At 33.1% G+C, this 15,375-nt stretch overlaps 1 protein-coding gene across 3 annotated transcripts in view; it reads right to left on the bottom strand.

Annotated features, from left to right (window-relative positions):
• Positions 1-3,311: 3,311 nt before the first annotated feature.
• LOC111701756 (uncharacterized) overlaps positions 3,312-15,375 on the bottom strand; it is a 29,435-nt gene continuing 17,371 nt past the window's right edge. For 2 of the 3 annotated variants that reach the window (XM_023473165.1, XM_023473164.1), the window contains 7 exons: positions 9,563-15,324; positions 9,308-9,509; positions 8,742-8,829; positions 8,188-8,275; positions 7,542-7,635; positions 6,563-6,617; positions 3,312-4,162 (listed from right to left, as the gene is read on the bottom strand). In XM_023473165.1, coding sequence (XP_023328933.1) covers positions 4,091-4,162; positions 6,563-6,617; positions 7,542-7,635; positions 8,188-8,275; positions 8,742-8,829; positions 9,308-9,509; positions 9,563-15,324 — 6,361 coding nt within the window. In that variant the 3' untranslated portion in view covers positions 3,312-4,090. The other variant, XM_023473166.1, reaches the window with a different exon arrangement.

The raw sequence follows: 15,375 nt of genomic DNA on the forward strand, positions 1-15,375 counted from the left end.
TAAAATTCCCTTCGTAGAACTATCTTTCTATGTCACCATCCCCCCGCCGATCTATCAAACAATATTTTACCCTTCGTTACAAACATTATTTTTTAAAAAGGTTTGTAAAGCCAGAAAATGCAGAATTGCCAATTTTTAACCTTATATTCCTGTTCTTCACTTTTCAAACCTTATTATTCAAATCCCACTACCATTTCTCGACTATAAGTTCAGTATAAAATCCAAACAAAACTAGCCCAATCGGGAAAGGGTTTACGGAATTTTTCTGTTAAAAGGATTGTGAAAGCGTGTATTTAAGTGACCCTCCATGCAAAGATGACAATGCCCGATTTACAACGGTACCATTGAAAGTTTTGTCTGATCAAGTATGAGTTAGATTTTTAAAGTATTTATTCACAAAAGTGATTCTAGAGCATTTCTTGCTTTTAAGAAACAATGGAAAATTTATCAGAATCTGGCGTGTTTAGTGTCAGAAAAAAGAGGTCCACATTTTTAATCAGATTAAGAAGAGTTACTTTAAATTCAGCGTACAGTCCCTTTAAGATAATTTGATAGAATTGCTTCAATTGCTTCGCGAACACTCCCTTTCATAAAAAGTTTGGGGAAAACTTTTACTTCATCTAAATATTTAAATGTTATTCCTATATTATCCTTGGCTGTGTAGCTACAAGCTGAAAGACCTAAAATGATGCTAATTTTAAAATTGTTTAAAATGCTTTTATGTTCCAGTCCATTTCACGCTTACACGATTATCTTTCTTCAAGATGAAAGAACATTTTTTATTTGAATTTGTTCATATTATATATAAAAAATTATAAAGGATTAAATATTCTGAGTTGAGAATTTTTCAACAAAAAGAAGTTGGTGATCCAGTCGTATTTAGTTTAACCATCTCTTTTTCGTTTATAAATTACAACATTCGTATACGTTTTATGCGCCAAAACATGTTCACACCATGATAACTAAGGTTTAGTCAGGGATAAGAAAAGTGTAAAAAGAATGGCTAATTTGATATTTGATAATTGTAAATAATCAATTTTAAAATAAAAGATGATGAGTATCAGAGAAAGGTTTTTTTAGGTATACCCTTTTAAATCAAACATACAAAACAAAATTAGAGAGTCCCTTTAAGCTACGTGAGCAGTTCCTTTAAGTAAAAAACTTGTTAAGAATATAAAATCTAGTATCTGTATTTTCTACAACTGTGTCAACAAATCAGATTCGACAGTAATTTATTGCTTCGCCATCCAGAGAGGTTAATATCAACTTTTTACAGGAACATTTCTAGATTTATCATAAATAACTCTTATCCCATTAGATAGCTAGAGGGAGCTAAATAACAGCTTTTCCTCAAGTAAATTTGGTCGGTCCTTCATGGCAACAGTGGCATACACGACTTAAATACATTAGGATGTCAATGTCGTAGAATTTTTTTTTCTTCTAAAATTCAAAAAAAAGTGTTCAAAAAATAGATCTTTTAAGACCCTTTTCTACACTGTCATCTGTCATCTGTTACCTCTAAACAGTTAGAAAACAATGTTTATAGAAAATTACAATGATATTGATATTCATGAAAATATGGTCCACCCAGGCTTTTGTTGATGACTTCTGATGAAATGACTATTTATTAAGAGTGCTTTTAGGCGCTGAGAAAGCTGTATCCTGAAATGCTGAAATGCTTAGTCAGACCATACATTACCAAGAGGGTAATAATCAGAAATATGTGTTAAATGCATTTTTCCCTTGTCTACAAGAGATTAGAATGCGTAGATCCAAAAGAGAAGAACAGAAAACATATGTATGATCAGATAAAAAGTCGGAGAAAAAATTTTATTAGAAATTTTTTTTTATTTAAACATAAATTGTTAAAAAAAATCAAGCGTGCTTTCCAAATTCCAATATCAGGATCAAGATTTAATAAAAAGCTAGAAGTAGTTAAACTGCTTGTACTAAGTTGAACCACTTCTCTTAAACTTGGACTAGATTAGTGGTTCAACTAGGTCTTCTTAAATCTGCAGTATCAGTACATTTAGATCCAATTTAAACTCAGTGAACATATTAAAGAGAATGTAGGCGTAATTCAGGGGCGGTGGGACATTCGCCCCCCCCCCTGACAGATTCAGGGAGAGGCGTGAATAAGGTTTTTTTGTTCCTATTTTCAGAATAGCTTCTCAATAGCATGCTTAAGGGAAAGAAAGCCTAGTGCAAATCTTACAAGCAGAAATGGTTTTTATATTCCTAGAATAAAATTTATTAAAATTGGACTTCTCCCCCCTCACAATTTCCCTAAAATATGGTATGAAAATAAACAACACTTTTCTAAGCTTTCAAATATCAATCTTATTTCGAATTTTAAACAGAATTTAATAGAAGATTTTTATCAGCANTTACTCGTTTAACATACTAAGAATGACTAGTGTAAAATCCGAGATTGAACAAGTTTGCGAAATATCAGTGAAACTGTTTGCGCATTTATGGAAACTCAATTCTAATTTTAACATGTAGGACAAAATCATATTTTTTTTTATAACTAAAAGTCAGGCTTCTACAATGTTGCGTATAGACGTTGTAACATTACCGACTTACAGGGATGCCAAAATTTTTGAGAAAATCCGTAATTTTCGGGAAAAAATCCGTACAATCCTTACAAAAAAAATTTATTAAAAAAACCACCCAAAATTAACATAACAACTTTAATTTCTCATTTCTATTTTCATTCATTTTGGATTGTGTTCGTATGTGAGCAAAGGCTGACCTTACATTGCTTTAAAATTAATCTGAAACAAAAATTACCTCTGTACAATGTGCACATAACAGTGCACTGTGCAGTGTGTACAGATGATAAAGATGAAAAAAATACAATTTAAAAAATCTGCTTTTTTATGTTTGTACTATTGTGTACTTACTATTCTTTTTATTTTCTGAATTGGAATAGGTTTTCTTATTTTTCCAAGCTTAAAACTCATTTTTTAGCAATAATTTATCCGTACAACTTTTTGGTAAAAAGTACGTACAATAAAAGCTTTTACTCGATAATAAGCTTGACATAGGATCACCTGACTGACTTGCTTAAGATGAGTTCCCATATACAAGAAAATGCTACGCCTCGTCTTAAAATGCCCTTTGAAAAACTGAATGGTCCATTTAGCAACTATCACGTAAAAACTCAGCAGAGATAAAACACAAAGACGTTCAAACCAATTTTAACCAGGCCTCAATTTCATTTTGCTAAATATAGATTGGAAAAAGGACTCCTGTGTTTAAAGATAGGCCAAGGTGTACGATTCATCAGCATTATGTTGGAATCATCATTGAAGCACAATTCAAATTTTATTGGAACAATTATAGAATCAAATGCAATAACATATCTTAAAGTACCTAAATAACTAGTAGATTATAAGGCATACACATGCAAGACATTACAAATTTACAAAACATTCACTTTTTGTTGTATTATCAGACTTCAATCTGATTTTCTTGTACTTTATGAAACTTGTACTTAAAATAATCACGATCGTGTTGGGACTCATTAGTCAATAGTAATGCTAAATTATGAAGTCAAATAAACAAAAATAATAAAGGAAAAAAAATAATTTACAAAAACACAGTATTTCTGGAAAATATCATAAAATCTTTGATCAAAACTAGAGAGTTTCGCAAAGAAAGGTTTCTACCGATAACAACGAAACCTTTCCAGCCGGATTTGCTGGTACTGTGCCGGGTGTGACCGATTACCCGGATCTGAGCCGGATGTAACTTGATACCCAAATCTGAGAACCGCTTTATGCCCTGAGAACCGCTTTATGCCCTGAAACCTCTATTTGCAAAACTCTCTAATCTAGACAAGTCTATGAGTTAAATTCTCTAATCTAGACAAGTCCAGAAGTGTAACTCTCTAATTTAAAAAGTTCAGAAGTGGAACTCTCTAATCTAGAAAGTCTAGAAGTGGAACTCTCTAATTTAGAAAGTCTAGAAGTGGAACTCTCTAATCTAGAAAGTCTAGAAGTGGAACTCTCTAATCTAGAAAGTCTAGAAGTGGAACTCTCTAATTTAGAAAGTCTAGAAGTGGAACTCTCTAATCTAGTCAAGTTTAAGAATTGAACTTCTCCCGACAATACTTCTTGTTCAATTTCTCAATTCTCTTCTCCAGCTCATTAGAAACCTGAAAAAGATCAGAGTGAATGAAAATAAAAAAATAATAATGAGAAACATCTTAAACTGCTTGATTAGAAGACGACTTGAAATTAGACCTATCTCTTTAAAGAGCATGTCTTTGTAATTTTAAGTGACCCTTTATTTACAGAAGAGCTTGACCGAAAATGCAAAAGTCACTTGTATGGAGAAACAACAATTGAAAATAATCAATTTTCAGAAAGAGGCACTGCAGGATTGGATATCTCAATAAAACTTGATCAGTTAAAGCTTTAAAGGGTACCGTTGTGAATCTGACATTCCACTCTGCAAATGGAAGTAAAAGTGTGTCAAAGTCTTGTTAATCAGAATCAACTGACAAAGTTGTTATCATCTGTAAGTATAGTTCAATAACAGTTAAAAATGAAGTTTGACTTTAGAAAAGTTGTAAAATTTAAATAAGGGGTTAAAGCGGTATTGTATCAAACTTAAAGTTGTATTATGCTGTATAGCAACATAAAGATTGTATTGCATGAAACATAATGTAGTATTATACTGTATAGCAACATAAAAATTGTATTGCATGAAACTTAATGTAGTATTATACTATATAGCAACATAAAGATTTGCATGAAACTTAATGTTGTATTATACTGTACAGCAACATAAAGATTGTATTGCATGAAACTTATTGTAGTATTATACTGTATAGCAACATAAAGATTGTATTGCATGAAACTTAATGTTGTATTATGCTGTATAGCAACATAAAGATTGTATTGCATGAAACATAATGTAGTATTATACTGTATAGCAACATAAAAATTGTATTGCACGAAACTTAATGTTTTATTATACTGTATAGCAACATAAAGATTGTATAGCATGAAACTTAATGTAGTATTTTACTGTATAGCAACATAAAGATTGTATTGCATGAAACTTAATGTAGTATTATACTATATAGCAACATAAAGATTGTATTGCATGAAACTTAATGTTGTATTATACTGTATAGCAACATAAAGATTGTATTGCATGAAACTTAATGTTGTATTATACTGTTTAGCAACATAAAGATTGTATTGCACTAAACATAATGTTGTATTATACTGTAAAGCAACATAAAGATTGTATTGCATGGGACATTATGTTGTATTATACTGTACAGCAACATAAAGATTGTATTGCATGAAAAATAATGTTGTATTATACTGTATAACATAAAGATTGTATTGCTTGAAACATAATGTTGTATTATACTGTATAACAACATACAGATTGTATTGCACTAAACATAATGTTGTATTATACTGTATAGCAACATAAAGATTCATAAAGATTGTATTGCATGAAACATAATGTTGTATTATACTGTATAACAACATACAGATTGTATTGCATGAAACATAATGTTGTATTATACTGTCCAACAACATAAAGATTGTATTGAATGAAACATAATGTTGTATTTTACTGTATAGCAACATAAAGATTGTATTGCATGGAACATAATGTTGTATTATACTGTAAAGCAACATAAAGATTGTATTGCATGGAACATAATGTTGTATTATACTGTATAACTACATAAAGATTGTATTGCATGAAACATAATGCTGTATTGTACTGTATACAAAAACTTTTTTGAACACATCCGTACAAAAATCCGTACATTTTTAGAAGAAATCCGTACAATCCGTACAATTTTCGAAAAACTATCCGTACAATTTTTTTTAAAAATCCGTACAATCCGTACATTTTTTAAACCAATCCGTACATTTTTTTAAAAATCCGTACATTTTTTTAAAAAATCTGTACAATCAGTACAATTTTCGAAAAAAATCCCATTTTATGAAAAAAAACATTAAAATTCAATTTTTCATTTATTGTCTTTTATGTTCAGTTCATGCAAGAGGGTTTAAACTTCTTCAGCAAGAATCAATCTGTAAAAAATTGGCTTCATACATATATACAAACTAAATACTGGGTACATGATACTAGGTGCATGATACTGGATACTGGATACATGATACAGGGTACATGATACAGGATACAGGATACAGGATACTGGATACAGGATACTGGATACTGGATACATGATACAGGATACTGGATACTGGATACTGGATACTGATACTGTATAGCAACATAAAGATTGTATTGCTTGAAACATAATGTTGTATTATACTGTTTAGCAACATAAAGATTGTATTGCTTGAAACATAATGTAGTATTATATTGAATAGCAACATAAAGATTGAAGTGTTGAAGTTAAAGACTTCTTTCTTAATTATGGTAGAACTTGGTAATTCATTTATCAGAACTTACTTGGTCGTTAAAAATTTACAATTTAATAAATAAATCATAAGATAAATAAAAATGATTTTTTTACACATGTTTCAGACGTGAACCTCGAAAAAAGGTTTACCTTGATTGACTCCGTAATATACAGTTCAGCCAACACATCCATCTTATCATGCTCACTATATTAAATAGGGTAAATATTTTTCTTAGAATTCTTCAAGAATCATTTTTTTTTTTTTTTACTTTTTTCCCCTGTTTGACACTCCACTCCCCCCATTTACCTTTAAAAACAATATTTCTATAATTAAGGAGGAGTGGGGTAGGTAAAGCTGTACAAGACTTAAACCTATCTCCTCATATTAATTGTAAATGCAAAGATGCGTAAGTATGGTCAATTTAAGAAAAATACTTACTGGTAAATACTTTTTTGTGAACATCATTCAATTTTCCCCCACTAAATTTTCAAACAATTGTGGTTTTAGGCTTTGAAATTGATGAATAAAGAGGCTCACAAATCATATAAATATATTCCGATAGAAGATTTCAGACCAAAGAAATGAAGCAACATTTCAATCTTCATTTGAATTTTTCAGGTGACGCAACTACAGTTTGATTGAGGAGTAAAAAAACGACATTTAAGCAATCTTATGTATATATTCGATGTTGATCTAAAGATACAGCTGTTCCATGTAGCTTGAAAATCAACTTTTAAGTGAAAAGGGGTCTTTGTATACTTCACAATTCTGTTCAATTGTGCATTGAACTATTTATAATCATATCTTGAGTTATCTTATTTCATAGTTTTAAGGGTCTCACTATATGCAAAACTTGAAGAACAAATAAAATGGATCCTAATTGATTTTATTATTATTAGTACTTAGGAGCCTTTCCATGTTTGATCCAAGGTCGGATCATGTATCCGTTCGATTCGAATCCCGTTTTTTTCACACAAACGGGATTCGAATCCTAATCACTCATTTTACAAAATAGTATGTACATATTGTATTTATAGGATCTTACATGGTGTTATTATACATTGTAACAAACTCTGATTTTCTGAGAACGTGATATTTATTAAAAGATTAGTTTGTTTTATATCTTACTGGATTGCTTGTATGATGTGTTCAGGCTTGAAATATAGAGACAGGTCGCAATATCCTCGATCATCCGCCAATCTGTCACCAGCGTAGAATTTCCCTTTAATTATTCACATATTTATAGTCTGAAGCTTCAGACTTGATACTTTAACTGTATGTTGATTGTTAATAATAATAATAATAATAAATGTTAGTATTTAGAGATGATAATTTATATTGGAATGGAAAGTTGGCATAAGAAATCGGAGATAAAAATAATATAAGAAGTTAGTTAACTTTATGTTGCAAGAAGTATATGACAGTCATAAAACATAAGTCAAACTCATTTTAAAACAAAATACATGAGCATAAGAGTAAACACATTTAGGATGGAACGTCGTATTCTTCTACAAAATAAGTCTTGATGTTGAATAGTACTAAAGTATCACACAAGAAGGAGTTAATCCAATCCAATCCAATCCAATCCAATCCAATCCAATCCAATCCAATCCAATCCAATCCAATCCAATCCAATCCAATCAATTTAAAGATATCAAAAATAAAGCCATGTTAGCTGGTATATCAAACATGTCAGTTATGGCATATTATTAAATGATCAAAGTCCGGGTAGAGAATTTTATTACTACTTTTATGAAATAAGAAAATAGGTTACCAGATATAATAGAGGCAGTAATATCATCCTTCTTGAATAGTTTTATATTTTTCGAATGTTTGGCCAACAGAATTGCTTTCTTCAGCTCCTAAACCATTTTCTTGGTTAAATTCATATCATTCATAAAAGTTATCATCAACATCATTTTGATGTAGCTAATAAGTAGCTAATTTTTAAATAGAATTTTCTTCATGTTTTTTATGTTATGTTAGCCTCCATTTAAAAAGTTAAATGCCAAATCCACAAAGGTAACCTTTCAACTTTCAACTCAGGAAATATCAAGGAGATATTCTTGTTTTCTAAAACATTAATCTTTTTCCATACAGTGAAACCCTAATTTATGCATGCCAGGCAAGGAAGGAGTTTAAAAGAATAAATCTCTGTGAAAGTTAGAAAAACAACGATATCTTCCTAAATATTACTCAGGGCCGGTGCAAAATTATAAATTGGGCATGTAACTCTATAGATAACGGCTCACTGGAGAATACGACAACAATTTCTTGAAAAATGTTTTGTCATAAAAGATGTTTATGTTGATTTTGTTGAACTCCAACCTCATCAATATCATCCTTGATCCTAGGCTTCCCAGCCGGGTCCAGCTCAACAGGCAGGTTGGTCGTATCTCCATCCGGGAATACGATCCTGCTCGACAAATAAACCATTTACGGAGGTAACCAGGAAACAGTGGAATAGTTGACGTCTTCTTTATTTATTTTTATTACAACATTTTGCTGAGGATTTTGTTATTTGTAATTGATTTATCTTTTACAATGAATCCTAAACATTTTAAGACTAAGTTGTATTAGTAATACAGTTACAAATAAAATAACATTTTTTGTTTATAAAAAAAAGAACCGAGATAATAATTCTTTCCGGAACTATTATCTGAATGATGTATAAAAACAATACATTGTAAATGTGCTTTCCGGTATTAATTAATTCGTCGAGAATTTCTTTTCTTCGTCTCATTTTGTCCAAAATTTTCCCATCACATGAGTAAAACAAATAAGTTTAAATTGAGCTGTTGACTATTTCTATTAATCTACTATCTGAATTATGTCAAAGGTTATATTAAATAAATGTAATTTTTTTTTGTTTAAACAAAAATTATGTTACTTACTTGAAGAGATTTGAGTTTGGTATAGCCTGATCTGAAGTTTGTACAATGAAACGAATATCTGTTTCAGGAATAAGAATCCTTGAGCTGTCCTCGATATCCATTTTCTTCCCGTGAAAAAAGGTTGCATGAACATGAGACAAATTTCTTTCCTTTAGCTCATAAAACTCAAAGTTTTCATCCAAGATAAGTTGAAGTTCAAAACCTAATAAAAAAGTTTCTTAAGATAAGTGTTTGGGAAAAAGTTAAGCATTTTACCTGTAGCAGCTGTGACGTTGAGTACCCAGTATGCTGTGTTCATTATTCTAGACAGTCCAGTTTGGTCAGGTGCACAAACTGTATAACCAAGAGATACCAGGGTTTCTTCGTAAACCTCAGCTGCAAAATCCAGTTGTTGTAAAATATTTTTGTTGTCTGGGTTCAGGTTCCCTGGAAGAAAACTCATTGCAACCCCTCGTTTTTTATCCCCTTCAGACTTAAGGACACCTTTCCCCTTTCCTTCCATTATCTTCATTCCTCTGGATTTTTTCAATTCAACCATAGGAATTTTTTGGGGGCTCATCTTCTGCTTTCTTACTTTAGGAAAATCTCTTTCCCAAGTTTTTCGCATAGATTTCCCTTTCTCAATTCCAACAACAAATTCATCTAATGACATGGACACCTGTGTTCTTGGAAGTCTACTTTCAATGTCAATAATGTAAGCACATCCAAATCTTATTGTTGCTTCCAGGCTCTTAACAACCTTATCTTTATCTAATGGTAGGGTATCAAGTTGACACTTAAGTTTTGAACTTAACTCTGGGACACACATTTCAGAGATCCATCTAGATTCCTCAGTAAGGGTCTCAGAAATTATGACTGGTGAACTTCTTTGATGAACTTTATGAGGTGGTTGATAGTTTCCAGGTGTATCATGAAATCCTATTCTACAATTCACTTCTTCAGAACTCCTTACCATCATCATTGTTGACCCTTGTATGAAATACTTTGAAGCCTTTTTTGTTGGTACACCTATTGTAAATGCTTTGTTATTGTTGTTCATTGACGTTAGTTCTTTTAGTGCCTCTGCTATTGCTCGCCTGGGACCTTCTGCTCTAAAGACAAGATTGTGACAGAGAGGATCATCAGTTAGGGAGACTTTGGCTTTAGACAAAGAACTCAATCTTCTCTCATGGAACTCTTTTCCAAGTCGCATAACATTGCTGAGACTAGGTGAAAGTTTCTTCAATATCACAGTTTCTGTTATGGTATATTCACTTGCATTAGCAAGCAACTGTGTAATGCTCCTAGTGTAAAGTAAAACATGTAATGCTTGAGCACATCTCTTTCTGAAAATGGCTGTGTCTTCAGAACAAATAAAAACATCATTTAACCCATCAACTGGCCAAATCAGAACTTGATCACCTTTCAAGCTTTGTCCCTGGCGAAAGAATCGATAAAGGTTCTTACCAACTCTGTCCAGCATATTCTCATTATTCTTTAATTCTTCACCCAACCTCAACTTCATATCATCCAGGATTTCAGGCATTGTTAAGGATTCTACATGGTCAGGTAGATCCAATCTATTTCCAGCTGGTGTTTCAAGTAGATCAATAATCAAAGCATACAGTGATGCAGTTTCAAGCACAGAAGAGTCAATATTTAAGGCAAGGAACTTAATCAACCCAGAAAATCTGGCCCACCGAATCAAAATCCAAAATGTTACAAAGTATGCCACATCAGTATAAAATAGTGATAAAATGTACTTAGTTTTCATCAGTCCACTAAGATTGCAGCTCAAATCTACTTTGATATGTCCGTCAATTTCTCCTTTAATTAGTGGAACATCATTACCAATCAAATCAATCTTTTCTGTCAGAAGATCCTCAACTGCACAGCTAATGTAAATGCGTAAGAAGTGTCTTCTTTGATCAATTTCATTTTCTGGAAGTTTTTTTCTTGCAGTTTCATAAGCTTTTGGCAGGATTCTAACACAAATATCTAAGTCTGAATCTTCTTCACATAACAACATTGAGGCTGATCCATAAGGCCTAAGCTCGAACATGTCATCTCCCCACTTCTTTGCAATTTGGTCACTTACAATTTTAAGAACTTTTTGCTTTTGGATTAACCTTTTTCTAAGAAAATCAAGGTTAAAGTCCTCAACTGTACTTTCAGCATACAGCACTTCAAGGCTGCTTTGGCCTAGTTCTTTGATGATATTGGAATCCAACACCTCAGGAAGTTTATTTCTAGATCCTTTGAGCTTGCACAGAAACTCATAGGCTATCCATGGAAAACTAAGAAAAGGCCTATCCTTGTATTCCTTGTTTTGATCATAAGCAACTCTGTACCAAGCAGCAGCCCATTCCAGAATATGATCTTGAGGACTTTCTTTAAAGATTTGATAAAATCTCTTTTTTAATGCAGAGTATGCAGCTTTGAGGTGAAGAGAAGATCGGTCTCGATCACTGTTCAGAAGTGGATGCCAAGAAACAGCTCTTCCAAGAACAACTTCTTCTTCCTGACGAAGAGAAAACTGGTGCATAATTTTACGCATCTCTAAAATATAAAATGCATACACACTTTCTGCCTTCTTTAATACCTCTGGAGATATCTCTATTTCCATTGCTTGATCATATGGAATCTTTTTGTGATCCTCTTCTTCTAAATCATATGTAAACAAGAAAGACTTACAGTCTCTGTAAAGGTCTCCCAAAACTTTCTTGGATGGATAAGAAGTACCCTTCTTTTCCATGAAATCAGGATAACCTTCTCTTTTTACTGTTTCCTGTGCTTTCTCAGGAACTTTTGGTCTTTTCCCTGTCTTAGGGAAATCTACAGCTACTGCTTGAGATTTTGCCAGCTCTTTGCATAGATTATCCATTGCTCCTTTGTCTACATAGTCAGAAAGGGCCAGATGCATGTGTGCAACTCTTCCAATGGAATCATTCTCCATACATGAAATAAAACAATCAGCAAGGGCCTCAGGACTAGTGGCATCATCATATTCAATAGGGTCATTTCCATCTAGGTTTTCATAATCTAGTGGTTCTTGAATCAACTTTGCAGGAGGTATATACTGCTTATCCCAGATAACAGAAAACTGGTCTCCATCTAAATCACCCCCACTGCAATGGCCAGACAAAGAAGAATCAGACTTTTCTGCTGGGAGAACAAGAACATTTTTTGAGTAATGAAGTTCTGGGACATCAATTGCTTCTACCAGTCTTATATCCCCAGGATACAAACATGGATTTCTATACATAATGACAGGTCCTGTAATCACTCTAGGTTCTCTTTCATCTTTGCTCATTTTAAGAAACACTTGATTTGTTGCAAGTTTTCCAGAATAGTCAGGAATTCCCATTATGAGACAACCATCTTCTATGTGAAGATTTGCTCTTCTACACAAATCTGTGATTGTTATTTTGTGTGCACATCTTAGAAGCCGGAAGAAGAAGGGCTCTCCAGTTATGTCAAAACATTTTTTAACACTAGCCAACATACCAGAGGGCATGTAATTGCAAAGTTCACTTTCTGCCCCATCATTATTTTCAAACATCTTTGCTGTTTCTTCAAGGAACTTATCTTGATTTTGAATCAGAGTTGATGGAAAATTCCAAATACTCTGTACTCCTACATTAAGAAGATACATAGATTCCAACAATGTAATTGACTCTCTATTCAAGAATACCCTATGAGCTTTTGCTTCCTTCACAACGCCCATTTCCATATGATCTGACACAAATTTTTCCTGAGACTTGCGATACAAAATAGAAGAACTCCTCTCTCGGAATATTTCATGTGAGTCAGGAATGACCACAAGGACTCCTTTCAGACCTCTACAACGAAACTGGAATGCTGAAGGTTTACTAGATAGTTCACATCTCTCAAACAGCTTAAATGCAAGAGATTCTCTGATGAATCCAGCCCCATCGGTTACTAAAGTGCCATCTTTTGCTTTCAAGTCTGGGATTTTTTCAAACATCTCTAACTTCATGAAGCCAGCAGATATGTCTGATGTTCCAAAAAGACCCAATCTTGACAAGTACTTGGCAGGAATTACAAAGCTTTCTGGGTTGGGGATGATTTGTCTTCTGAGTTCTAACACATCCTCCCTAGATTCTGCACACAGAAAGATCCCTTTCTGCTCCCTTAGCTGACTTGCACTAGAGCCAAGATAATAGAATGTCCTACCATTCAGGTTTATTCCATTTATTAGGTTGTCATGTATCCTGGAAAGAACATTAGGACTAGTTTCCATCTTGTCAAGATTTTCATCTCGAAACGACACAATGATTTGGCATTGATTCTTCGTCAACATTCTTGAGAGTCGACTTGCAGCCATTGGTACACTAGGTGGAAAATAATACCTGGAGGGTGTAACAACCAATCTCAGAACACTTATTTGATTTTTAGCTAAAGAGTGCTTTGTGAAATCAGCAAAGTCTCCATCTTTACCCATTTTTTGGATCCTTACTAGCTTCTCCTCAATGATATGTCCATAACTATCCCAATATGTTTTACCTTCTCTAGTAGCAAGTCGCACAGCAGCACTCAATTGTTTTGCTGTGGAGAAATTTCCTTCTAAGTAGGCAGTTCTAATCTTTTCAGTGTATTTGTTAACATCAGATATATCCAAATGGAGAGATAAGTCTGATGATTTTATCAGAATTTCCCATTCATCTTCCATCAATGCTTTCTTGTGATCAAAGTTGGATGGAATTACAATGTTACATTCTAAATCTTGATTCTCCACATCCATCAGGTTTGTGACTCTTGTATCATATGTAGACAACGGAAATACATAGCTGTTGTTTAATATTTCTCTCAATAATAATCCATCTTTAGTGCTGGGGATACTTATCTTCAAGGATAAAACTGGAAATCTTGCTAAGCTTGTCAAAATCTGATGAGAAGCTGCTCTCGATGAAGTGAGCCTACCATTATGATCTTCTGTAATCTCATACAATATTGGCATATTTTCAATTGGGATAAACAACTGGCATTCATTTTGATCCCAGCTACACAAGCCAAATCCCAAGCAGGAGGTTTTAAGTAAAGATAGCTTCATCTCATATGTTTCTCCCCCTTCTGAGAATTTGACTTGTATCAGTTTTCCAGTCATAGAAAAAACAAGCTCCATTTTCTCCATGTCATTATCCAGCCTATATTTATGAACAAAGGTTTGCCTATCTTGAAGGACTCCACATAGTATGGATGAGAGGTTCCAACTATATTTGTAATCAGAAGGTTCTTTAACTTTGACCTTTGCAAACACTGGCAACTTCTCTAGCCCAAGTTGAAATTTCCAGTTACTGAACACATGCTGTATCAATTTAAATATCTTGCCATCACCTTCCAGTTCCAGCTCTATCAATACCTTTAAATCTTTCCAACCAAAAACTTGACTGGAACTTTGTCGAGCCTGCCCTTCCTGTAAAACAATTCTTTTTACATCAAACCCATATCCCTCAAGGCATTCTTCAAGATCTTCAAGTATGTCATCCTTTTTGACCCTAGTCCTGATGCATATGAAGAACTCTATCACAGCATCTGTTTGGATGTAGTATTCAGGAATATAATTTTCCCTGTCTGTTTCTTCCAAAGTAATATCTCCTAAGAAATGATCATACAAATCCTGACTTTTTTGAGAGAACACATTTTCTTTCTCATTATGTTCTGACAGAACAAAGTCCATATTTTTCTCTTGTAGTTCCATATTTTGGGCGTCCTTTGACTTTTCTTCATGAACACAGACAACAAACCTGCTACTAGCTTTCCTAGCTCTTCCCCGGCTTTGAATAAACTGAATGAGTGTGACAACACCACTGTATCTGATCACAAGATCACATTCAGACACATCAATTCCCTCCTCAAGTACAGATGTTGCAACCAGAAGTTTACACTCTCCTGAGTGAAAATCTGTAATAATTTTCTCTTGAAAACCAACCCAATGCTGTCCATCATGACCTCCATGTCCAACTGCTAGGTTTGGTTTGTATCTGGGGTACTTGTCTCCCAAGTGCTTCTTCAACCTAAAACAAGGTATATATGGAGAATAAATTTTCACATGATTTTTTATCATT

Source organism: Eurytemora carolleeae, unplaced genomic scaffold, assembly GCF_000591075.1.
Source record: "Eurytemora carolleeae unplaced genomic scaffold, Eaff_2.0 scaffold448, whole genome shotgun sequence".
NCBI classification, from domain to species: Eukaryota; Metazoa; Arthropoda; class Copepoda; order Calanoida; family Temoridae; genus Eurytemora; species Eurytemora carolleeae.